The following is a 24,674-nucleotide window of genomic DNA, read 5'->3' on the forward strand; positions in this document are numbered from 1 at the left end:
CCAATGTAACCCCACTTTTTAAAAAAGGAGGGAGAGAGAAAACAGGGAATTATAGACCGGTCAGCCTGACATCGGTAGTGGGTAAAATGATGGAATCAATTATTAAGGATGTCATAGCAGTGCATTTGGAAAGAGGTGACATGATAGGTCCAAGTCAGCATGGATTTGTGAAAGGGAAATCATGCTTGACAAATCTTCTGGAATTTTTTGAGGATGTTTCCAGTAGAGTGGACAAGGGAGAACCAGTTGATGTGGTATATTTGGACTTTCAGAAGGCTTTCGACAAGGTCCCACACAAGAGATTAATGTGCAAAGTTAAAGTACATGGGATTGGGGGTAGTGTGCTGACGTGGATTGAGAACTGGTTGTCAGACAGGAAGCAAAGAGTAGGAGTAAATGGGGACTTTTCAGAATGGCAGGCAGTGACTAGTGGGGTACTGCAAGGTTCTGTGCTGGGGCCCCAGCTGTTTACATTGTACATTAATGATTTAGACGAGGGGATTAAATGCAGTATCTCCAAATTTGCAGATGACACTAAGCTGGGTGGCGGTGTGAGCTGTGAGGAGGATGCTATGAGGCTGCAGAGTGACTTGGATAGGTTAGGTGAGTGGGCAAATGCATGGCAGATGAAGTATAATGTGGATAAATGTGAGGTTATCCACTTTGGTGGCAAAAACAGAGAGACAGACTATTATCTGAATGGTGACAGATTAGGAAAAGGGAAGGTGCAACGAGACCTGGGTGTCATGGGACATCAGTCATTGAAAGTTGGCCATGCAGGTACAGCAGGCGGTGAAGAAGGCAAATGGCATGTTGGCCTTCATAGCAAGGGGATTTGAGTATAGGAGCAGGGAGGTGTTGCTACAGTTGTACAGGGCCTTGGTGAGGCCACACCTGGAATATTGTGTACAGTTTTGGTCTCCTAACTTGAGGAAGGAAATTCTTGCTATTGAGGGAGTGCAGCGAAGGTTCACCAGACTGATTCCCGGGATGGTGGGACTGACCTATCAAGAAAGACTGGATCAACTGGGCTTGTATTCACTGGAGTTCAGAAGAATGAGAGGGGACCTCATGGAAACGTTTAAAATTCTGACGGGTTTAGACAGGTTTAGATGCAGGAAGAATGTTCCCGATGTTGGGGAAGTCCAGAACCAGGGGCTCACACAGTCTAAGGATAAGGGGTGAGCCATTTAGGACCGAGATGAGGAGAAACTTCTTCACCCAGAGAGTGGTGAACCTGTGGAATTCTCTACCACAGAAAGTAGTTGAGGCCAATTCACTAAATATATTCAAAAGGGAGTTAGATGAAGTCCTTACTACTCGGGGGATCAAGGGTTATGGCGAGAAAGCAGGAAGGGGGTACTGAAGTTTCATGTTCAGCCATGAACTCATTGAATGGCGGTGCAGGCTAGAAGGGCCGAATGGCCTGCTCCTGCACCTATTTTCTATGTTTCTATGTTTCTATGTTTCTATCTCCTCTGCACCCTCTCCAGTGTAACATCCTGGTAAATCTCCTCTGTACCCTCTCCAGTGCAACATCCTGGTAAATCTCCTCTGCACCCTCTCCAGTGTAACATCCTGGTAAATCTCCTCTGTACCCTCTCCAGTAAAACATCCTGGTAAATCTCCTCTGTACTCTCTCCAGTGCAACATCCTGGTAAATCTCCTCTGTACCTTCTCCAGTGCAACATCCTGGTAAATCTCCTCTGTACCCTCTCTAGTGCAACATCCTGGTAAATCTCCTCTGTACCCTCTCTAGTGCACCATCCTAGTAAATCTCCTCTGTACCCTCTCCAGTGCAACATCGTGGTAAATCTCCTCTGTACCCTCTCTAGTGCAACATCCTGGTAAATCTCCTCTGTACCCTCTCCAGTGCAACATCGTGGTAAATCTCCTCTGTACCCTCTCCAGTGCAACATCCTGGTAAATCTCCTCTATACCCTCTCTAGTGTAACATCCTGGTAAATCTCCTCTGTACCCTCTCCAGTGCAACATCCTGGTAAATCTCCTCTGTACCCTCTCCAGTGCAACATCCTGGTAAATCTCCTCTGTACCCTCTCTAGTGCAACATCCTGGCAAATCTCCTCTGCACCCTCTCTAGTGCAACATCCTGGTAAATCTCCTCTGTACCCTCTCTAGTGCAACATCCTGGTAAATCTCCTCTGTACCCTCTCCAGTGCAACATCCTGGTAAATCTCCTCTGTACCCTCTCCAGTGCAACATCCTGGTAAATCTCCTCTGTACCCTCTCCAGTGCAACATCCTGGTAAATCTCCTCTGTACCCTCTCCAGTGTAACATCCTGGTAAATCTCCTCTGTACCCTCTCTAGTGCAACATCCTGGTAAATCTCCTCTGTACCCTCTCCAGTGCAACATCCTGGTAAATCTCCTCTGTACCCTCTCCAGTGCAACATGCTGGTAAATCTCTTCTGTACCCTCTCCAGTGCAACATCCTGGTAAATCTCCTCTGTACCCTCTCCAGTGCAACATCCTGGTAAATCTCCTCTGCACCATCAATGACCTGGAGCTGCGATAGTTGTTCTTACCTTCACCGCCACTGACGAGAGAGGAATTGCAGTCCCACGAATTTTCAAGGTCACTGAACCAGCAATGACGCCAAAGATCGCCCGTCATCCCCTGGCCGTACCACCACCATGACTGCGAGAAGCACCACGGAACATGACCGCAGTTGAAAAAAGGAACAAATTATTCTCCTGGTTGGTGACCAAGATACAGCATGGGGTTAGATACAGAGTAAAGCTCCCTCTACACTGTCCCATCAAACACTCCCAGGGCAGGTACAGGGGTTAGATACAGAGTAAAGCTCCCTCTACACTGTCCCATCAAACACTCCCAGGACAGGTACAGGGGGTTAGATACAGAGTAAAGCTCCCTCTACACTGTCCCATCAAACACTCCCAGGGCAGGTACAGGGGGTTAGATACAGAGTAAAGCTCCCTCTACACTGTCCCATCAAACACTCCCAGGGCAGGTACAGGGGGTTAGATACAGAGTAAAGCTCCATCTACACTGTCCCATCAAACACTCCCAGGGCAGGTACAGGGGGTTAGATACAGAGTAAAGCTCTCTCTACACTGTCCCATCAAACACTCCCAGGGCAGGTACAGGGGGTTAGATACAGTGTAAAGCTCCCTCTACACTGTCCCATCAAACACTCCCAGGGCAGGTACAGGGGGTTAGATACAGAGTAAAGCTCCCTCTACACTGTCCCATCAAACACTCCCAGGGCAGGTACAGGGGGTTAGATACAGAGTAAAGCTCCCTCTACACTGTCCCATCAAACACTCCCAGGGCAGGTACAGGGGGTTAGATACAGAGTAAAGCTCCCTCGACACTGTCCCATCAAACACTCCCAGGGCAGGTACAGGGGGTTAGATACAGAGTAAAGCTCCCTCTACACTGTCACATCAAACACTCCCAGGGCAGGTACAGGGGGTTAGATACAGAGTAAAGCTCCCTCTACACTGTCCCCATCAAACACTCCCAGGGCAGGTACAGGGGGTTAGATACAGAGTAAAGCTCCCTCTACACTGTCCCATCAAACACTCCCAGGGCAGGTACAGGGGGTTAGATACAGAGTAAAGCTCACTCTACACTGTCCCATCAAACACTCCCAGGGCAGGTACAGGGGGGTTAGATACAGAGTAAAGCTCCCTCTACACTGTCCCATCAAACACTCCCAGGGCAGGTACAGGGGGTTAGACACAGAGTAAAGCTCCCTCTACACTGTCCCCATCAAACACTCCCAGGGCAGGTACAGGGGGTTAGATACAGAGTAAAGCTCCCTCTACACTGTCCCATCAAACACTCCCAGGGCAGGTACAGGGGGTTAGATACAGAGTAAAGCTCCCTCTACACTGTCCCATCAAACACTCCCAGGGCAGGTACAGGGGGTTAGATACAGAGTAAAGCTCCCTCTACACTGTCCCATCAAACACTCCCAGGGCAGGTACAGGGGGTTAGATACAGAGTAAAGCTCCCTCTACACTGTCCCATCAAACACTCCCAGGGCAGGTACAGGGGGTTAGATACAGAGTAAAGTTCCCTTACATTGTTGATTGTGGCAACGTAGAGCAGGATGAGGGCTGTCAGATGGAGGAGGAGGAGACTGGGCAGAAGTAGATACATTCTGGAGAGCACGCCAACCTGATGGAGAGGAGATTGGTGAATCAAAGAAACATAGGACCATCATACCTGGGCAAGTCTCACGTCCCCACTTGTTGCATGTTCCTGTTCATTGATGTGATCCAAAACTCGGCTGCCCCGTGTCCTAACTCACACCGAGTCCCACTCACCCATCACCCCCTGTGCTCACTGACCCCGTGTCCTAACTCACACCCAGTCCCACTCACCCATCACCCCCTGTGCTCACTGACCCCGTGTCCTAACTCACACCCAGTCCCACTCACCCATCAGCCCCTGTGCTCACTGACCCCGTGTCCTAACTCACACCCAGTCCCGCTCACCCATCACCCCCTGTGCTCACTGACCCCGTGTCCTAACTCACACCCAGTCCCACTCACCCATCACCCCCTGTGCTCACTGACCCCGTGTCCTAACTCACACCCAGTCCCGCTCACCCATCACCCCCTGTGCTCACTGACCCCGTGTCCTAACTCACACCCAGTCCCGCTCACCCATCACCCCCTGTGCTCACTGACCCCGTGTCCTAACTCACACCCAGTCCCACTCACCCATCACCCCCTGTGCTCACTGACCCCGTGTCCTAACTCACACCCAGTCCCACTCACCCATCACCCTGTGCTCACTGACCCCGTGTCCTAACTCACACCCAGTCCCACTCACCCGTCACCCCCTGTGCTCACTGACCCAGTGTCCTAACTCACACCCAGTCCCACTCACCCATCACCCCCTGTGCTCACTGACCCAGTGTCCTAACTCACACCCAGTCCCACTCACCCATCACCCCCTGTGCTCACTGACCCCGTGTCCTAACTCACACCCAGTCCCACTCACCCATCACCCTCTGTGCTCACTGACCCGTGTCCTAACTCACACCCAGTCCCACTCACCCATCACGCCCTGTGCTCACTGACCCCGTGTCCTAACTCACACCCAGTCCCACTCACCCATCACCCCCTGTGCTCACTGACCCCGTGTCCTAACTCACGCCCAGTCCCACTCACCCATCACCCCCTGTGCTCACTGACCCCGTGTCCTAACTCACACCCAGTCCCACTCACCCATCACCCCCTGTGCCCCGTGTCCTAACTCACACCCAGTCCCACTCACCCATCACTCCCTGTGCTCACTGACCCCGTGTCCTAACTCACACCCAGTCCCACTCACCCATCACCCCCTGTGCTCACTGACCCCGTGTCCTAACTCACACCCAGTCCCACTCACCCATCACCCCCTGTGCTCACTGTCCCCGTGTCCTAACTCACACCCAGACCCACTCACCCATCACCCCCTGTGCTCACTGTCCCCGTGTCCTAACTCACACCCAGTCCCACTCACCCATCACCCCCTGTGCTCACTGCCCCGTGTCCTAACTCACACCCAGTCCCACTCACCCATCACCCACTGTGCACCGTGTCCTAACTCATACCTAGTCCCACTCACCCATCACACCCTGTGCTTACTGTCCCCGTGTCCTAACTCGCACCCAGTCCCACTCACCCATCACCCCCTGTGCCCCCTGTCTTAACTCACACCCAGTCCCACTCACCCATCACCCGCTGTGCTCACTGACCCCGTGTCCTAACTCACACCCAGTCCCACTCACCCATCACCCCCTGTGCTCACTGACCCCGTATCCTAACTCACACCCAGTCCCACTTACCCATCACCCCCTGTGCTCACTGACCCCATGTCCTAACTCACACCCAGTCCGCTCACCCATCATCCCCTGTGTTCACTGCCACGTGTCCTAAATCACATCCAGTCCCACTCACCCATCACCCCCTGTGCCCCGTGTCCTAACTCACACCCAGTCCCACTCACCCATCACCCCCTGTGCTCACTGACCCCGTGTCCTAACACACACCCAGTCCCACTCACCCATCACCCCCTGTGCTCACTGACCCCGTGTCCTAACTCACACCAAGTCCCACTCACCATCACCCCCTGTGCTCACTGACCCCGTGTCCTAACTCACACCCAGTCCCACTCACCCATCACCCCCTGTGCTCACTGACCCCGTGTCCTAACTCACACCCAGTCCCACTCACCCATCACCCCCTGTGCTCACTGACCCCGTGTCCTAACTCACACCCAGTCCCACTCACCCATCACCCCCTGTGCTCACTGCCCCGTGTCCTAACTCACACCCAGTCCCACTCACCCATCACCCCCTGTGCTCACTGCCCCGTGTCCTAACTCACACCCAGTCCCACTCACCCATCACCCCCTGTGCTCACTGACCCCGTGTCCTAACTCACACCCAGTCCCACTCACCCATCACCCCCTGTGCTCACTGACCCCGTGTCCTAACTCACACCCAGTCCCACTCACCCATCACCCACTGTGCTCACTGCCCCGTGTCCTAACTCACACCCAGTCCCACTCACCCATCACCCCCTGTGCTCACTGACCCCGTGTCCTAACTCACACCCAGTCCCACTCACCCATCACCCCCTGTGCTCACTGACCCCGTGTCCTAACTCACGCCCAGTCCCACTCACCCATCACCCCCTGTGCTCACTGACCCCGTGTCCTAACTCACATCCAGTCCCACTCACCCATCACCCCCTGTGCTCACTGTCCCCGTGTCCTAACTCACACCCTGTCCCACTCACCCATCACCCCCTGTGCTCACTGACCCGTGTCCTAACTCACACCCTGTCCCACTCACCCATCACCCCCTGTGCTCACTGACCCGTGTCCTAACTCACACCCAGTCCCACTCACCCATCACCCCCTGTGCCCCGTGTCCTAACTCACACCCAGTCCCACTCACCCATCACTCCCTGTGCTCACTGACCCCGTGTCCTAACTCACACCCAGTCCCACTCACCCATCACCCCCTGTGCTCACTGCCCCGTGTCCTAACTCACACCCAGTCCCACTCACCCATCACCCCCTGTGCTCACTGACCCCGTGTCCTAACTCACACCCAGTCCCACTCACCCATCACCCCCTATGCTCACTGACCCCGTGTCCTAACTCACACCCAGTCCCACTGACCCATCACCCCCTGTGCTCACTGTCCCCGTGTCCTAACTCACACCCAGACCCACTCACCCATCACCCCCTGTGCTCACTGTCCCCGTGTCCTAACTCACACCCAGTCCCACTCACCCATCACCCCCTGTGCTCACTGCCCCGTGTCCTAACTCACACCCAGTCCCACTCACCCATCACCCACTGTGCACCGTGTCCTAACTCATACCTAGTCCCACTCACCCATCACACCCTGTGCTTACTGTCCCCGTGTCCTAACTCGCACCCAGTCCCACTCACCCATCACCCCCTGTGCCCCCTGTCTTAACTCACACCCAGTCCCACTCACCCATCACCCGCTGTGCTCACTGACCCCGTGTCCTAACTCACACCCAGTCCCACTCACCCATCACCCCCTGTGCTCACTGACCCCGTATCCTAACTCACACCCAGTCCCATTCACCCATCACCCCCTGTGCTCACTGACCCCGTGTCCTAACTCACACCCAGTCGCACTCACCCATCACCCTCTGTGCTCACTGACCCCGTGTCCTAACTCACACCCAGTCCCACTCACCCATCACCCCCTGTGCTCACTGACCCCGTGTCCTAACTCACACCCAGTCCCACTCACCCATCACCCTCTGTGCTCACTGACCCGTGTCCTAACTCACACCCAGTCCCACTCACCCATCACGCCCTGTGCTCACTGACCCCGTGTCCTAACTCACACCCAGTCCCACTCACCCATCACCCCCTGTGCTCACTGACCCCGTGTCCTAACTCACGCCCAGTCCCACTCACCCATCACCCCCTGTGCTCACTGACCCGTGTCCTAACTCGCACCCAGTCCCACTCACCCATCACCCCCTGTGCTCACTGACCCCGTGTCCTAACTCACACCCAGTCCCACTCACCCATCACCCCCTGTGCTCACTGCCCCCGTGTCCTAACACACACCCAGTCCCACTCACCCATCACCCCCTGTGCCCCGTGTCCTAACTCACACCCAGTCCCACTCACCCATCACCCCCTGTGCTCACTGTCCCCGTGTCCTAACTCACACCCAGTCCCACTCACCCATCACCCCCTGTGCTCACTGACCCGTGTCCTAACTCACACCCAGTCCCACTCACCCATCACCCCCTGTGCTCACTGACCCCGTGTCCTAACTCACACCCAGTCCCACTCACCCATCACCCCCTGTGCCCCGTGTCCTAACTCACACCCAGTCCCACTCACCCATCACTCCCTGTGCTCACTGACCCCGTGTCCTAACTCACACCCAGTCCCACTCACCCATCACCCCCTGTGCTCACTGACCCCGTGTCCTAACTCACACCCAGTCCCACTCACCCATCACCCCCTGTGCTCACTGTCCCCGTGTCCTAACTCACACCCAGACCCACTCACCCATCACCCCCTGTGCTCACTGTCCCCGTGTCCTAACTCACACCCAGTCCCACTCACCCATCACCCCCTGTGCTCACTGCCCCGTGTCCTAACTCACACCCAGTCCCACTCACCCATCACCCACTGTGCACCGTGTCCTAACTCATACCTAGTCCCACTCACCCATCACACCCTGTGCTTACTGTCCCCGTGTCCTAACTCGCACCCAGTCCCACTCACCCATCACCCCCTGTGCCCCCTGTCTTAACTCACACCCAGTCCCACTCACCCATCACCCGCTGTGCTCACTGACCCCGTGTCCTAACTCACACCCAGTCCCACTCACCCATCACCCCCTGTGCTCACTGACCCCGTATCCTAACTCACACCCAGTCCCACTTACCCATCACCCCCTGTGCTCACTGACCCCATGTCCTAACTCACACCCAGTCCGCTCACCCATCATCCCCTGTGTTCACTGCCACGTGTCCTAACTCACATCCAGTCCCACTCACCCATCACCCCCTGTGCCCCGTGTCCTAACTCACACCCAGTCCCACTCACCCATCACCCCCTGTGCTCACTGACCCCGTGTCCTAACTCACACCCAGTCCCACTCACCCATCACCCCCTGTGCTCACTGACCCCGTGTCCTAACTCACACCAAGTCCCACTCACCATCACCCCCTGTGCTCACTGACCCCGTGTCCTAACTCACACCCAGTCCCACTCACCCATCACCCCCTGTGCTCACTGACCCCGTGTCCTAACTCACACCCAGTCCCACTCACCCATCACCCCCTGTGCTCACTGACCCCGTGTCCTAACTCACACCCAGTCCCACTCACCCATCACCCCCTGTGCTCACTGCCCCGTGTCCTAACTCACACCCAGTCCCACTCACCCATCACCCCCTGTGCTCACTGCCCCGTGTCCTAACTCACACCCAGTCCCACTCACCCATCACCCCCTGTGCTCACTGACCCCGTGTCCTAACTCACACCCAGTCCCACTCACCCATCACCCCCTGTGCTCACTGACCCCGTGTCCTAACTCACACCCAGTCCCACTCACCCATCACCCACTGTGCTCACTGCCCCGTGTCCTAACTCACACCCAGTCCCACTCACCCATCACCCCCTGTGCTCACTGACCCCGTGTCCTAACTCACACCCAGTCCCACTCACCCATCACCCCCTGTGCTCACTGACCCCGTGTCCTAACTCACGCCCAGTCCCACTCACCCATCACCCCCTGTGCTCACTGACCCCGTGTCCTAACTCACATCCAGTCCCACTCACCCATCACCCCCTGTGCTCACTGTCCCCGTGTCCTAACTCACACCCTGTCCCACTCACCCATCACCCCCTGTGCTCACTGACCCGTGTCCTAACTCACACCCTGTCCCACTCACCCATCACCCCCTGTGCTCACTGACCCGTGTCCTAACTCACACCCAGTCCCACTCACCCATCACCCCCTGTGCCCCGTGTCCTAACTCACACCCAGTCCCACTCACCCATCACTCCCTGTGCTCACTGACCCCGTGTCCTAACTCACACCCAGTCCCACTCACCCATCACCCCCTGTGCTCACTGCCCCGTGTCCTAACTCACACCCAGTCCCACTCACCCATCACCCCCTGTGCTCACTGACCCCGTGTCCTAACTCACACCCAGTCCCACTCACCCATCACCCCCTATGCTCACTGACCCCGTGTCCTAACTCACACCCAGTCCCACTGACCCATCACCCCCTGTGCTCACTGTCCCCGTGTCCTAACTCACACCCAGACCCACTCACCCATCACCCCCTGTGCTCACTGTCCCCGTGTCCTAACTCACACCCAGTCCCACTCACCCATCACCCCCTGTGCTCACTGCCCCGTGTCCTAACTCACACCCAGTCCCACTCACCCATCACCCACTGTGCACCGTGTCCTAACTCATACCTAGTCCCACTCACCCATCACACCCTGTGCTTACTGTCCCCGTGTCCTAACTCGCACCCAGTCCCACTCACCCATCACCCCCTGTGCCCCCTGTCTTAACTCACACCCAGTCCCACTCACCCATCACCCGCTGTGCTCACTGACCCCGTGTCCTAACTCACACCCAGTCCCACTCACCCATCACCCCCTGTGCTCACTGACCCCGTATCCTAACTCACACCCAGTCCCACTTACCCATCACCCCCTGTGCTCACTGACCCCATGTCCTAACTCACACCCAGTCCGCTCACCCATCATCCCCTGTGTTCACTGCCACGTGTCCTAACTCACATCCAGTCCCACTCACCCATCACCCCCTGTGCCCCGTGTCCTAACTCACACCCAGTCCCACTCACCCATCACCCCCTGTGCTCACTGACCCCGTGTCCTAACTCACACCCAGTCCCACTCACCCATCACCCCCTGTGCTCACTGACCCCGTGTCCTAACTCACACCAAGTCCCACTCACCATCACCCCCTGTGCTCACTGACCCCGTGTCCTAACTCACACCCAGTCCCACTCACCCATCACCCCCTGTGCTCACTGACCCCGTGTCCTAACTCACACCCAGTCCCACTCACCCATCACCCCCTGTGCTCACTGACCCCGTGTCCTAACTCACACCCAGTCCCACTCACCCATCACCCCCTGTGCTCACTGCCCCGTGTCCTAACTCACACCCAGTCCCACTCACCCATCACCCCCTGTGCTCACTGCCCCGTGTCCTAACTCACACCCAGTCCCACTCACCCATCACCCCCTGTGCTCACTGACCCCGTGTCCTAACTCACACCCAGTCCCACTCACCCATCACCCCCTGTGCTCACTGACCCCGTGTCCTAACTCACACCCAGTCCCACTCACCCATCACCCACTGTGCTCACTGCCCCGTGTCCTAACTCACACCCAGTCCCACTCACCCATCACCCCCTGTGCTCACTGCCCCGTGTCCTAACTCACACCCAGTCCCACTCACCCATCACCCCCTGTGCTCACTGCCCCGTGTCCTAACTCACACGCAGTCCCACTCACCCATCACCCCCTGTGCTCACTGCCCCGTGTCCTAACTCACACCCAGTACCACTCACCCATCACCCCCTGTTCTCACTGACCCCGTGTCCTAACTCACACCCAGTCCCACTCACCCATCACCCCCTGTGCTCACTGACCCGTGTCCTAACTCACACCCAGTCCCATTCACCCATCACCCCCTGTGCTCACTGCCACGTGTCCTAACTCACACCCAGTTCCACTCACCCATCACCTCCTGTGCTCACTCACCCCGTGTCCTAACTCACACCCAGTCCCACTCACCCATCACCCCCTGTGCTCACTGACCCCGTGTCCGAACTCACACCCAGTCCCGCTCACCCATCACCCACTGTGCTCACTGACCCCGTGTCCTAACTCACACCCAGTCCCACTCACCCATCACCCCGTGTGCTCACTCACCCCGTGTCCTAACTCACACCCAGTCCCACTCACCCATCACCCCCTGTGCTCACTGCCCTGTGTCCTAACTCACACCCAGTCCCACTCACCCATCACCCGCTGTGCTCACTGACCCGTGTCCTAACTCACACCCAGTCCCACTCACCCATCACCCCCTGTGCTCACTCACCCCGTGTCCTAACTCACACCCAGTTCCACTGACCCATCACCCCCTGTGCTCACTGTCCCCGTGTCCTAACTCACACCCAGACCCACTCACCCATCACCCCCTGTGCTCACTGCCCCGTGTCCTAACTCACACCCAGTCCCACTCACCCATCACCCCCTGTGCTCACTGACCCCGTGTCCTAACTCACACCCAGTCCCGCTCACCCATCACCCCCTGTGCTCACTGACCCGTGTCCTAACTCACACCCTTTCCCACTCACCCATCACCCACTGTGCTCACTGCCCCGTGTCCTAACTCACACCCAGTCCCACTCACCCATCACCCCCTGTATTCACTGTCCCCGTGTCCGAACTCACACCCAGTCCCGCTCACCCATCATCCCCTGTGCTCACTGACCCCGTGTCCAAATTCACACCCAGTCCCACTCACCCATCACTCACTGTGCCCCGTGTCCTAACTCACACCCAGTCCCACTCACCCATCACACCCTGTGCTTACTGTCCCCGTGTCCTAACTCACACCCAGTCCCACTCACCCATCACCCCCTGTGCTCCCTTACCCGTGTCCTAATTCACACCCAGTCCCACTCACCCATCACCCCCTGTGCTCACTGACCCGTGTCCTAACTCACACCCAGTCCCACTCACCCATCACCCCCTGTGCCCCGTGTCCTAACTCACACCCAGTCCCACTCACCCATCACTCCCTGTGCTCACTGACCCCGTGTCCTAACTCACACCCAGTCCCACTCACCCATCACCCCCTGTGCTCACTGCCCCGTGTCCTAACTCACACCCAGTCCCACTCACCCATCACCCCCTGTGCTCACTGACCCCGTGTCCTAACTCACACCCAGTCCCACTGACCCATCACCCCCTGTGCTCACTGTCCCCGTGTCCTAACTCACACCCAGACCCACTCACCCATCACCCCCTGTGCTCACAGTCCCCGTGTCCTAACTCACACCCAGTCCCACTCACCCATCACCCCCTGTGCTCACTGCCCCGTGTCCTAACTCACACCCAGTCCCACTCACCCATCACCCACTGTGCCCCGTGTCCTAACTCATACCTAGTCCCACTCACCCATCACACCCTGTGCTTACTGTCCCCGTGTCCTAACTCACACCCAGTCCCACTCACCCATCACCCACTGTGCTCACTGACCCGTGTCCTAACTCACACCCAGTCCCACTCACCCATCACCCCCTGTGCCCCGTGTCTTAACTCACACCCAGTCCCACTCACCCATCACCCCCTGTGCTCACTGACCCCGTATCCTAACTCACACCCAGTCCCACTTACCCATCACCCCCTGTGCTCACTGACCCCGTGTCCTAACTCACACCCAGTCCCACTCACCCATCACCCCCTGTGCTCACTGACCCCGTGTCCTAACTCACACCCCGTCCGCTCACCCATCACCCCCTGTGTTCACTGCCACGTGTCCTAACTCACATCCAGTCCCACTCACCCATCACCCCCTGTGCCCCGTGTCCTAACTCACACCCAGTCCCACTCACCCATCACCCCCTGTGCTCACTGACCCCGTGCCCTAACTCACACCCAGTCCCACTCACCCTTCACCCCCTGTGCTCACTGACCCCGTGTCCTAACTCACACCAAGTCCCACTCACCATCACCCCCTGTGCTCACTGACCCCGTGTCCTACCTCACACCCAGTCCCACTCACCCATCACCCCCTGTGCTCACTGACCCCGTGTCCTAACTCACACCCAGTCCCACTCACCCATCACCCCCTGTGCTCACTGACCCCGTGTCCTAACTCACACCCAGTCCCACTCACCCATCACCCCCTGTGCTCACTGCCCCGTGTCCTAACTCACACCCAGTCCCACTCACCCATCACCCCCTGTGCTCACTGACCCCGTGTCCTAACTCACACCCAGTCCCACTCACCCATCACTCCCTGTGCTCACTGACCCCGTGTCCTAATTCACACCCAGTCCCACTCACCCATCACCCACTGTGCTCACTGCCCCGTGTCCTAACTCACACCCAGTCCCACTCACCCATCACCCCCTGTGCTCACTGCCCCGTGTCCTAACTCACACGCAGTCCCACTCACCCATCACCCCCTGTGCTCACTGACCCCGTGTCCTAACTCACACCCAGTCCCACTCACCCATCACCCCCTGTGCTCACTGACCCCGTGTCCTAACTCACACCCAGTCCCACTCACCCATCACCCCCTGTGCTCACTGCCCCGTGTCCTAACTCACACCCAGTCCCACTCACCCATCACCCCCTGTGCTCACTGCCCCGTGTCCTAACTCACACCCAGTCCCACTCACCCATCACCCCCTGTGCTCACTGACCCCGTGTCCTAACTCACACCCAGTCCCACTCACCCATCACCCCCTGTGCTCACTGACCCCGTGTCCTAACTCACACCCAGTCCCACTCACCCATCACCCACTGTGCTCACTGCCCCGTGTCCTAACTCACACCCAGTCCCACTCACCCATCACCCCCTGTGCTCACTGCCCCGTGTCCTAACTCACACCCAGTCCCACTCACCCATCACCCCCTGTGCTCACTGCCCCGTGTCCTAACTCACACGCAGTCCCACTCACCCATCACCCCCTGTGCTCACTGCCCCGTGTCCTAACTCACACCCAGTACCACTCACCCATCACCCCCTGTTCTCACTGACCCCGTGTCCTAACTCACACCCAGTCCCACTCACCCATCACCCCCTGTGCTCACTGACCCGTGTCCTAACTCACACCCAGTCCCATTCACCCATCACCCCCTGTGCTCACTGCCACGTGTCCTAACTCACACCCAGTTCCACTCACCCATCACCTCCTGTGCTCACTCACCCCGTGTCCTAACTCACACCCAGTCCCACTCACCCATCACCCCCTGTGCTCACTGACCCCGTGTCCGAACTCACACCCAGTCCCGCTCACCCATCACCCACTGTGCTCACTCACCCCGTGTCCTAACTCACACCCAGTCCCACTCACCCATCACCCCCTGTGCTCACTGCCCTGTGTCCTAACTCACACCCAGTCCCACTCACCCATCACCCGCTGTGCTCACTGACCCGTGTCCTAACTCACACCCAGTCCCACTCACCCATCACCCCCTGTGCTCACTGACCCCGTGTCCTAACTCACACCCAGTCCCGCTCACCCATCACCCCCTGTGCTCACTGACCCGTGTCCTAACTCACACCCTTTCCCACTCACCCATCACCCACTGTGCTCACTGCCCCGTGTCCTAACTCACACCCAGTCCCACTCACCCATCACCCCCTGTATTCACTGTCCCCGTGTCCGAACTCACACCCAGTCCCGCTCACCCATCATCCCCTGTGCTCACTGACCCCGTGTCCAAATTCACACCCAGTCCCACTCACCCATCACTCACTGTGCCCCGTGTCCTAACTCACACCCAGTCCCACTCACCCATCACACCCTGTGCTTACTGTCCCCGTGTCCTAACTCACACCCAGTCCCACTCACCCATCACCCCCTGTGCTCACTGACCCGTGTCCTAACTCACACCCAGTCCCACTCACCCATCACCCCCTGTGCTCCCTTACCCGTGTCCTAATTCACACCCAGTCCCACTCACCCATCACCCCCTGTGCTCACTGACCCGTGTCCTAACTCACACCCAGTCCCACTCACCCATCACCCCCTGTGCCCCGTGTCCTAACTCACACCCAGTCCCACTCACCCATCACTCCCTGTGCTCACTGACCCCGTGTCCTAACTCACACCCAGTCCCACTCACCCATCACCCCCTGTGCTCACTGCCCCGTGTCCTAACTCACACCCAGTCCCACTCACCCATCACCCCCTGTGCTCACTGACCCCGTGTCCTAACTCACACCCAGTCCCACTCACCCATCACCCCCTGTGCTCACTGACCCCGTGTCCTAACTCACACCCAGTCCCACTGACCCATCACCCCCTGTGCTCACTGTCCCCGTGTCCTAACTCACACCCAGACCCACTCACCCATCACCCCCTGTGCTCACAGTCCCCGTGTCCTAACTCACACCCAGTCCCACTCACCCATCACCCCCTGTGCTCACTGCCCCGTGTCCTAACTCACACCCAGTCCCACTCACCCATCACCCACTGTGCCCCGTGTCCTAACTCATACCTAGTCCCACTCACCCATCACACCCTGTGCTTACTGTCCCCGTGTCCTAACTCACACCCAGTCCCACTCACCCATCACCCACTGTGCTCACTGACCCGTGTCCTAACTCACACCCAGTCCCACTCACCCATCACCCCCTGTGCCCCGTGTCTTAACTCACACCCAGTCCCACTCACCCATCACCCCCTGTGCTCACTGACCCCGTATCCTAACTCACACCCAGTCCCACTTACCCATCACCCCCTGTGCTCACTGACCCCGTGTCCTAACTCACACCCAGTCCCACTCACCCATCACCCCCTGTGCTCACTGACCCCGTGTCCTAACTCACACCCAGTCCGCTCACCCATCACCCCCTGTGTTCACTGCCACGTGTCCTAACTCACATCCAGACCCACTCACCCATCACCCCCTGTGCCCCGTGTCCTAACTCACACCCAGTCCCACTCACCCATCACCCCCTGTGCTCACTGACCCCGTGCCCGAACTCACACCCAGTCCCACTCACCCTTCACCCCCTGTGCTCACTGACCCCGTGTCCTAACTCACACCAAGTCCCACTCACCATCACCCCCTGTGCTCACTGACCCCGTGTCCTACCTCACACCCAGTCCCACTCACCCATCACCCCCTGTGCTCACTGACCCCGTGTCCTAACTCACACCCAGTCCCACTCACCCATCACCCCCTGTGCTCACTGACCCCGTGTCCTAACTCACACCCAGTCCCACTCACCCATCACCCCCTGTGCTCACTGCCCCGTGTCCTAACTCACACCCAGTCCCACTCACCCATCACCCCCTGTGCTCACTGACCCCGTGTCCTAACTCACACCCAGTCCCACTCACCCATCACCCCCTGTGCTCACTGACCCCGTGTCCTAACTCACACCCAGTCCCACTCACCCATCACCCACTGTGCTCACTGCCCCGTGTCCTAACTCACACCCAGTCCCACTCACCCATCACCCCCTGTGCTCACTGCCCCGTGTCCTAACTCACACCCAGTCCCACTCACCCATCACCCCCTGTGCTCACTGCCCCGTGTCCTAACTCACACGCAGTCCCACTCACCCATCACCCCCTGTGCTCACTGCCCCGTGTCCTAACTCACACCCAGTACCACTCACCCATCACCCCCTGTTCTCACTGACCCCGTGTCCTAACTCACACCCAGTCCCACTCACCCATCACCCCCTGTGCTCACTGACCCGTGTCCTAACTCACACCCAGTCCCATTCACCCATCACCCCCTGTGCTCACTGACCCCGTGTCCGAACTCACACCCAGTCCCACTCACCCATCACCCCCTGTGCTCACTGACCCCGTGTCCTAACTCACACCCAGTCCCACTGACCCATCACCCCCTGTGCTCACTGTCCCCGTGTCCTAACTCACACCCAGACCCACTCACCCATCACCCCCTGTGCTCACTGCCCCGTGTCCTAACTCACACCCAGTCCCACTCACCCATCATCCCCTGTGCTCACTGACCCCGTGTCCTAACTCACACCCAGTCCCGCTCACCCATCACCCCCTGTGCTCACTGACCCGTGTCCTAACTCACACCCTTTCCCACTCACCCATCACCCACTGTGCTCACTGCCCCGTGTCCTAACTCACACCCAGTCCCACTCACCCATCACCCCCTGTATTCACTGTCCCCGTGTCCGAACTCACACCCAGTCCCGCTCACCCATCATCCCCTGTGCTCACTGACCCCGTGTCCAAATTCACACCCAGTCCCACTCACCCATCACTCACTGTGCCCCGTGTCCTAACTCACACCCAGTCCCACTCACCCATCACACCCTGTGCTTACTGTCCCCGTGTCCTAACTCACACCCAGTCCCACTCACCCATCACCCCCTGTGCTCACTGACCCGTGTCCTAACTCACACCCAGTCCCACTCACCCATCACCCCCTGTGCTCCCTTACCCGTGTCCTAATTCACACCCAGTCCCACTCACCCATCACCCCCTGTGCTCACTGACCCCGTGTCCTAATTCACACCCAGTCCCAATCACCCATCACCCCCTGTGCTCACTGACCCCGTGTCCTAACTCACATCCAGTCCCACTCACCCATCACCCCCTGTGCTCACTGTCCCCGTGTCCTAACTCACACCCTGTCCCACTCACCCATCACCCCCTGTGCTCACTGACCCCGTGTCCTAACTCACACCCAGTCCCACTCACCCATCACCCCCTGTGCTCACTGACCCCGTGTCCTAACTCACACCCAGTCCCACTCACCCATCACCCCCTGTGCTCACTGCCCCGTGTCCTAACTCACACCCAGTCCCACTCACCCATCACCCCCTGTGCTCACTGACCCCGTGTCCTAACTCACACCCAGTCCCACTCACCCATCACCCCCTGTGCTCACTGACCCCGTGTCCTAACTCACACCCAGTCCCACTCACCCATCACCCACTGTGCTCACTGCCCCGTGTCCTAACTCACACCCAGTCCCACTCACCCATCACCCCCTGTGCTCACTGCCCCGTGTCCTAACTCACACCCAGTCCCACTCACCCATCACCCCCTGTGCTCACTGCCCCGTGTCCTAACTCACACGCAGTCCCACTCACCCATCACCCCCTGTGCTCACTGCCCCGTGTCCTAACTCACACCCAGTACCACTCACCCATCACCCCCTGTTCTCACTGACCCCGTGTCCTAACTCACACCCAGTCCCACTCACCCATCACCCCCTGTGCTCACTGACCCGTGTCCTAACTCACACCCAGTCCCATTCACCCATCACCCCCTGTGCTCACTGACCCCGTGTCCGAACTCACACCCAGTCCCACTCACCCATCACCCCCTGTGCTCACTGACCCCGTGTCCTAACTCACACCCAGTCCCACTGACCCATCACCCCCTGTGCTCACTGTCCCCGTGTCCTAACTCACACCCAGACCCACTCACCCATCACCCCCTGTGCTCACTGCCCCGTGTCCTAACTCACACCCAGTCCCACTCACCCATCATCCCCTGTGCTCACTGACCCCGTGTCCTAACTCACACCCAGTCCCGCTCACCCATCACCCCCTGTGCTCACTGACCCGTGTCCTAACTCACACCCTTTCCCACTCACCCATCACCCACTGTGCTCACTGCCCCGTGTCCTAACTCACACCCAGTCCCACTCACCCATCACCCCCTGTATTCACTGTCCCCGTGTCCGAACTCACACCCAGTCCCGCTCACCCATCATCCCCTGTGCTCACTGACCCCGTGTCCAAATTCACACCCAGTCCCACTCACCCATCACTCACTGTGCCCCGTGTCCTAACTCACACCCAGTCCCACTCACCCATCACACCCTGTGCTTACTGTCCCCGTGTCCTAACTCACACCCAGTCCCACTCACCCATCACCCCCTGTGCTCACTGACCCGTGTCCTAACTCACACCCAGTCCCACTCACCCATCACCCCCTGTGCTCCCTTACCCGTGTCCTAATTCACACCCAGTCCCACTCACCCATCACCCCCTGTGCTCACTGACCCCGTGTCCTAATTCACACCCAGTCCCAATCACCCATCACCCCCTGTGCTCACTGACCCCGTGTCCTAACTCACATCCAGTCCCACTCACCCATCACCCCCTGTGCTCACTGTCCCCGTGTCCTAACTCACACCCTGTCCCACTCACCCATCACCCCCTGTGCTCACTGACCCGTGTCCTAACTCACACCCTGTCCCACTCACCCATCACCCCCTGTGCTCACTGACCCGTGTCCTAACTCACACCCAGTCCCACTCACCCATCACCCCCTGTGCCCCGTGTCCTAACTCACACCCAGTCCCACTCACCCATCACTCCCTGTGCTCACTGACCCCGTGTCCTAACTCACACCCAGTCCCACTCACCCATCACCCCCTGTGCTCACTGCCCCGTGTCCTAACTCACACCCAGTCCCACTCACCCATCACCCACTGTGCTCACTGACCCCGTGTCCTAACTCACACCCAGTCCCACTCACCCATCACCCCCTGTGCTCACTGACCCCGTGTCCTAACTCACACCCAGTCCCACTCACCCATCACCCCCTGTGCTCACTGACCCCGTGTCCTAACTCACACCCAGTCCCACTCACCCATCACCCCCTGTACTCACTGTCCCCGTGTCCTAACTCACACCCAGTCCCACTCACCCATCACCCCCTGTGCTCACTGACCCCGTGTCCTAACTCACACCCAGTCCCACTGACCCATCACCCCCTGTGCTCACTGTCCCCGTGTCCTAACTCACACCCAGACCCACTCACCCATCACCCCCTGTGCTCACAGTCCCCGTGTCCTAACTCACACCCAGTCCCACTCACCCATCACCCCCTGTGCTCACTGCCCCGTGTCCTAACTCACACCCAGTCCCACTCACCCATCACCCCCTGTGCTCACTGCCCCGTGTCCTAACTCACACTCAGTCCCACTCACCCATCACCCACTGTGCCCCGTGTCCTAACTCATACCTAGTCCCACTCACCCATCACACCCTGTGCTTACTGTCCCCGTGTCCTAACTCACACCCAGTCCCACTCACCCATCACCCCCTGTGCTCACTGACCCGTGTCCTAACTCACACCCAGTCCCACTCACCCATCACCCCCTGTGCCCCGTGTCTTAACTCACACCCAGTCCCACTCACCCATCACCCCCTGTGCTCACTGACCCCGTATCCTAACTCACACCCAGTCCCACTTACCCATCACCCCCTGTGCTCACTGACCCCGTGTCCTAACTCACACCCAGTCCCACTCACCCATCACCCCCTGTGCTCACTGACCCCGTGTCCTAACTCACACCCAGTCCGCTCACCCATCACCCCCTGTGTTCACTGCCACGTGTCCTAACTCACATCCAGTCCCACTCACCCATCACCCCCTGTGCCCCGTGTCCTAACTCACACCCAGTCCCACTCACCCATCACCCCCTGTGCTCACTGACCCCGTGTCCTAACTCACACCCAGTCCCACTCACCCTTCACCCCCTGTGCTCACTGACCCCGTGTCCTAACTCACACCAAGTCCCACTCACCATCACCCCCTGTGCTCACTGACCCCGTGTCCTACCTCACACCCAGTCCCACTCACCCATCACCCCCTGTGCTCACTGACCCCGTGTCCTAACTCACACCCAGTCCCACTCACCCATCACCCCCTGTGCTCACTGACCCCGTGTCCTAACTCACACCCAGTCCCACTCACCCATCACCCCCTGTGCTCACTGCCCCGTGTCCTAACTCACACCCAGTCCCACTCACCCATCACCCCCTGTGCTCACTGACCCCGTGTCCTAACTCACACCCAGTCCCACTCACCCATCACCCCCTGTGCTCACTGACCCCGTGTCCTAACTCACACCCAGTCCCACTCACCCATCACCCACTGTGCTCACTGCCCCGTGTCCTAACTCACACCCAGTCCCACTCACCCATCACCCCCTGTGCTCACTGCCCCGTGTCCTAACTCACACCCAGTACCACTCACCCATCACCCCCTGTTCTCACTGACCCCGTGTCCTAACTCACACCCAGTCCCACTCACCCATCACCCCCTGTGCTCACTGACCCGTGTCCTAACTCACACCCAGTCCCATTCACCCATCACCCCCTGTGCTCACTGACCCCGTGTCCGAACTCACACCCAGTCCCGCTCACCCATCACCCACTGTGCTCACTGACCACGTGTCCTAACTCACACCCAGTCCCACTCACCCATCACCCCCTGTGCTCACTGCCACGTGTCCTAACTCACACCCAGTTCCACTCACCCATCACCTCCTGTGCTCACTCACCCCGTGTCCTAACTCACACCCAGTCCCACTCACCCATCACCCCCTGTGCTCACTGACCCCGTGTCCGAACTCACACCCAGTCCCGCTCACCCATCACCCACTGTGCTCACTGACCACGTGACCTAACTCACACCCAGTCCCACTCACCCATCACCCCCTGTGCTCACTGCCCTGTGTCCTAACTCATACCCAGTCCCACTCACCCATCACCCGCTGTGCTCACTGACCCGTGTCCTAACTCAAACCCAGTCCCACTCACCCATCACCCCCTGTGCTCACTGACCCCGTGTCCTAACTCACACCCAGTCCCACTGACCCATCACCCCCTGTGCTCACTGGCCCCGTGTCCTAACTCACACCCAGTCCCACTCACCCATCACCCCCTGTGCTCACTGTCCCCGTGTCCTAACTCACACCCAGACCCACTCACCCATCACCCCCTGTGCTCACTGTCCCCGTGTCCTAACTCACACCCAGTCCCACTCACCCATCACCCCCTGTGCTCACTGCCCCGTGTCCTAACTCACACCCAGTCCCACTCACCCATCACCCCCTGTGCTCACTGACCCCGTGTCCTAACTCACACCCAGTCCCGCTCACCCATCACCCCCTGTGCTCACTGACCCGTGTCCTAACTCACACCCTTTCCCACTCACCCATCACCCACTGTGCTCACTGCCCCGTGTCCTAACTCACACCCAGTCCCACTCACCCATCACCCCCTGTATTCACTGTCCCCGTGTCCGAACTCACACCCAGTCCCGCTCACCCATCATCCCCTGTGCTCACTGACCCCGTGTCCAAACTCACACCCAGTCCCACTCACCCATCACTCACTGTGCCCCGTGTCCTAACTCACACCCAGTCCCACTCACCCATCACACCCTGTGCTTACTGTCCCCGTGTCCTAACTCACACCCAGTCCCACTCACCCATCACCCCCTGTGCTCACTGACCCGTGTCCTAACTCACACCCAGTCCCACTCACCCATCACCCCCTGTGCTCACTTACCCGTGTCCTAATTCACACCCAGTCCCAATCACCCATCACCCCCTGTGCTCACTGACCCCGTGTCCTAACTCACACCCAGTCCCACTCACCCATCACCCCCTGTGCTCACTGACCCCGTGTCCTAACTCACACCCAGTCCCACTCACCCATCACCCCCTGTGCTCACTGACCCCGTGTCCTAACTCACACCCAGTCCCACTCACCCATCACCCCCTGTGCTCACTGACCCCGTGTCCTAACTCACACCCAGTCCCACTCACCCATCACCCCCTGTGCTCACTGCCCCGTGTGCTAACTCACACCCAGTCCCACTCACCCATCACCCACTGTGCTCACTGATCCCGTGTCCTAACTCACACCCAGTCCCACTCACCCATCACCCCCTGTGCTCACTGACCGTGTCCTAACTCACACCCAGTCACACTCACCCATCACCCCCTGTGCCCCGTGTCCTAACTCACACCCAGTCCCACTCACCCATCACCCCCTGTGCCCCGTGTCCTAACTCACACCCAGTCCCACTCACCCATCACCCCCTGTGCTCACTGACCCCGTGTCCTAACTCACACCGAGTCCCACTCACCCATCACCCCCTGTGCTCACTGTCCCGTGTCCTAACTCACACCCAGTCCCACTCACCCATCACCCCCTGTGCTCACTGACCCCGTGTCCTAACTCACACCCAGTCCCACTCACCCATCACCCCCTGTGCTCACTGACCCCGTGTCCTAACTCACACCCAGTCCCACTCACCCATCACCCCCTGTGCTCACTGACCCCGTGTCCTAACTCACACCCAGTCCCACTCACCCATCACCCCCTGTGCTCGTTGCCCCCGTGTCCTAACTCACACCCAGTCCCACTCACCCATCACCCCCTGTGCTCACTGCACCGTGTCCTAACTCACACCCAGTCCCGCACACCCATCACCCCCTGTGCCTCGTGTCTTAACTCACACCCAGTCCCACTCACCCATCACCCGCTGTGCTCACTGACCCCGTGTCCTAACTCACACCCAGTCCCACTCACCCATCACCCCCTGTGCTCACTGACCCCGTATCCTAACTCACACCCAGTCCCACTTAACCATCACCCCCTGTGCTCACTGACCCCATGTTCTAACTCACACCCAGTCCCGCTCACCCATCACCCGCTGTGTTCACTGCCCCGTGTCCTAACTCACACCAAGTCCCACTCACCTTCACCCCCTGTGCTCACTGACCCCGTGTCCTAACTCACACCCAGTCCCACTCACCCATCACCCCCTGTGCTCACTGACACCGTGTCCTAACTCACACCCAGTCCCACTCACCCATCACCCCCTGTGCTCACTGCCCGGTGTCCGAACACACACCCAGTCCCACTCACCCATCACCCCCTGAGCTCACTGACCCCGTGTCCTAACTCACACCCAGTCCCACTCACCCATCACCCCCTGTGCTCACTGCCCCCGTGTCCTAACTCACACCCAGTCCCACTCACCCATCACCCGCTGTGCTCACTGTCCCCGTGTCCTAACTCACACCCAGTCCCACTCACCCATCACCCCCTGTTCTCACTGACCC

At 58.7% G+C, this 24,674-nt stretch overlaps 1 protein-coding gene across 1 annotated transcript in view; it reads right to left on the bottom strand.

Annotated features, from left to right (window-relative positions):
* Positions 1-24,674, bottom strand: part of LOC139258423 (peripheral myelin protein 22-like) — a 101,475-nt gene that overhangs the window by 14,692 nt on the left and 62,109 nt on the right. The window contains exons 2-3 of the mRNA XM_070874776.1: positions 4,071-4,166; positions 2,546-2,657 (exon numbers count right to left, since the gene is read on the bottom strand). Of these exons, the coding sequence (XP_070730877.1) occupies positions 2,546-2,657; positions 4,071-4,166 (208 nt within the window). The remainder of the gene's footprint in view (positions 1-2,545; positions 2,658-4,070; positions 4,167-24,674) is intronic.

Source organism: Pristiophorus japonicus, unplaced genomic scaffold, assembly GCF_044704955.1.
Source record: "Pristiophorus japonicus isolate sPriJap1 unplaced genomic scaffold, sPriJap1.hap1 HAP1_SCAFFOLD_972, whole genome shotgun sequence".
NCBI lineage: Eukaryota > Metazoa > Chordata > Chondrichthyes > Pristiophoridae > Pristiophorus > Pristiophorus japonicus.